Here is a 1,297-nt window from a genome sequence, read left to right as displayed (position 1 = left end):
AACGCTCCCAAATATGTTGCCGGCAAACATGTCGGTGTGGTGGAGCTCGCGGTGAGTTCATCTCCATGCAAGGTCATAGCCCGAAGTTGTAACTCCTACGATACATGGACATTCATAAGCCTCGTTGTTTTTCGTGAAAGTGAGAATGGAACAAAACAAGAAAAGTCGGTGTCTGTGAGGGCCTGAGAGACGCGGTCGAATGGGTTCAAGGCGCTGTTGAGACGCTGGTAAGCTGCTCAAAGCTTGGCGTCTAGATCTGTCACATCTGCTGTCGAGCATCTGGCAGTTGCAATGGTGCATGGCATCGTTGAGCGCGGGTTAACACCCCTTCTTTACAAGGGAGGTCCACGAGAGCAAATGATTTCAGTGAGTTGAGGGCAGTCGAAGTCGAAGTTGAGGATAAAGCGTGCAATTTCGAAGACATGACCTGGTGTCCGCTCAGACGTCGTGGAGGGTGAACAGAGAAAACGTACCTGAAGCAAATCCGGGAAGTCAATGTGTCACGCTAGCACGTAGAGACGTTTAGGCTCTTCCGGCTCTTTATGAACTGTTATTCAACTGCGAGGGTATTCATTCACATTGCTGTGAGACAAACGACCTCTGAGAGTCTTCATATGTTCGCTATACTCTGTATCTTCTTGCTGGCTATGAAACACAGGTAAGTAGCGTAGAGTCGAGGAAGAATAACACACCATTTGCTCTCGTCTGCTCCCTTGACTCATCGTTCCCTCTATTACCATAGCACTGACCCTGGGCACCGTAAGGATTAGATGTTAATATAAACGAAACACTACGACACTCACAAGCTCCCTGCCCCACAAACGAATCCTGTACCATCGCCGCGCCATTGGACGTGTCCAAATGCAACCTCATTCACGATCGCATTTTCTTCGACAATATAGTTCCACATTTGAAAAGACCGTTCCGGACGCATCGTCGTACTCTATGACCGTTCCACCGCAGTCACTGATATTGCAGACGGAACGTATGTCTCAGCGACGTCCTATAGCCGAAAGACCACTGTATTTCACGACGCAAAACCTAAAATCATTGGTGGCCAGAACGAGTATTTTAGTACGCTGTGGCTCTCACCGTGCACATCCCTTTCAAATTCCTTGGAGGTGGGTCAAGACAAGGCTAAGAAATGGCAAAGATGATGATATATATTTATATATAGCACATGTACAGCACAAGTACTTTAAATTTTTGTAGACAAACGTAAGTAATAAGTTTTCCCACGGTGCACATCAACCGTCCTCATTATAATGGTGAATGAACCCCGGCTAGCGCTGTAGCT

The 1,297-nt window shown here is 47.3% G+C and overlaps 1 protein-coding gene across 1 annotated transcript; it reads right to left on the bottom strand.

Moving 5' to 3' along the window:
* Positions 1 to 554: 554 nt before the first annotated feature.
* On the bottom strand, positions 555 to 910 carry LACBIDRAFT_308141 (uncharacterized protein; the record flags this gene model as incomplete). Its single annotated transcript, XM_001891115.1, has 3 exons — positions 555 to 641; positions 693 to 750; positions 804 to 910. The coding sequence occupies 3 exons, from the start codon at positions 908 to 910 to the stop codon at positions 555 to 557; spliced, it is 252 nt and encodes an 83-aa protein (XP_001891150.1).
* Positions 911 to 1,297: the final 387 nt, after the last annotated feature.

Source organism: Laccaria bicolor, genomic scaffold (assembly GCF_000143565.1).
Source record: "Laccaria bicolor S238N-H82 LACBIscaffold_397 genomic scaffold, whole genome shotgun sequence".
Taxonomy (NCBI): domain Eukaryota; kingdom Fungi; phylum Basidiomycota; class Agaricomycetes; order Agaricales; family Hydnangiaceae; genus Laccaria; species Laccaria bicolor.
This window is presented reverse-complemented; position numbering and strand designations above follow the sequence as displayed.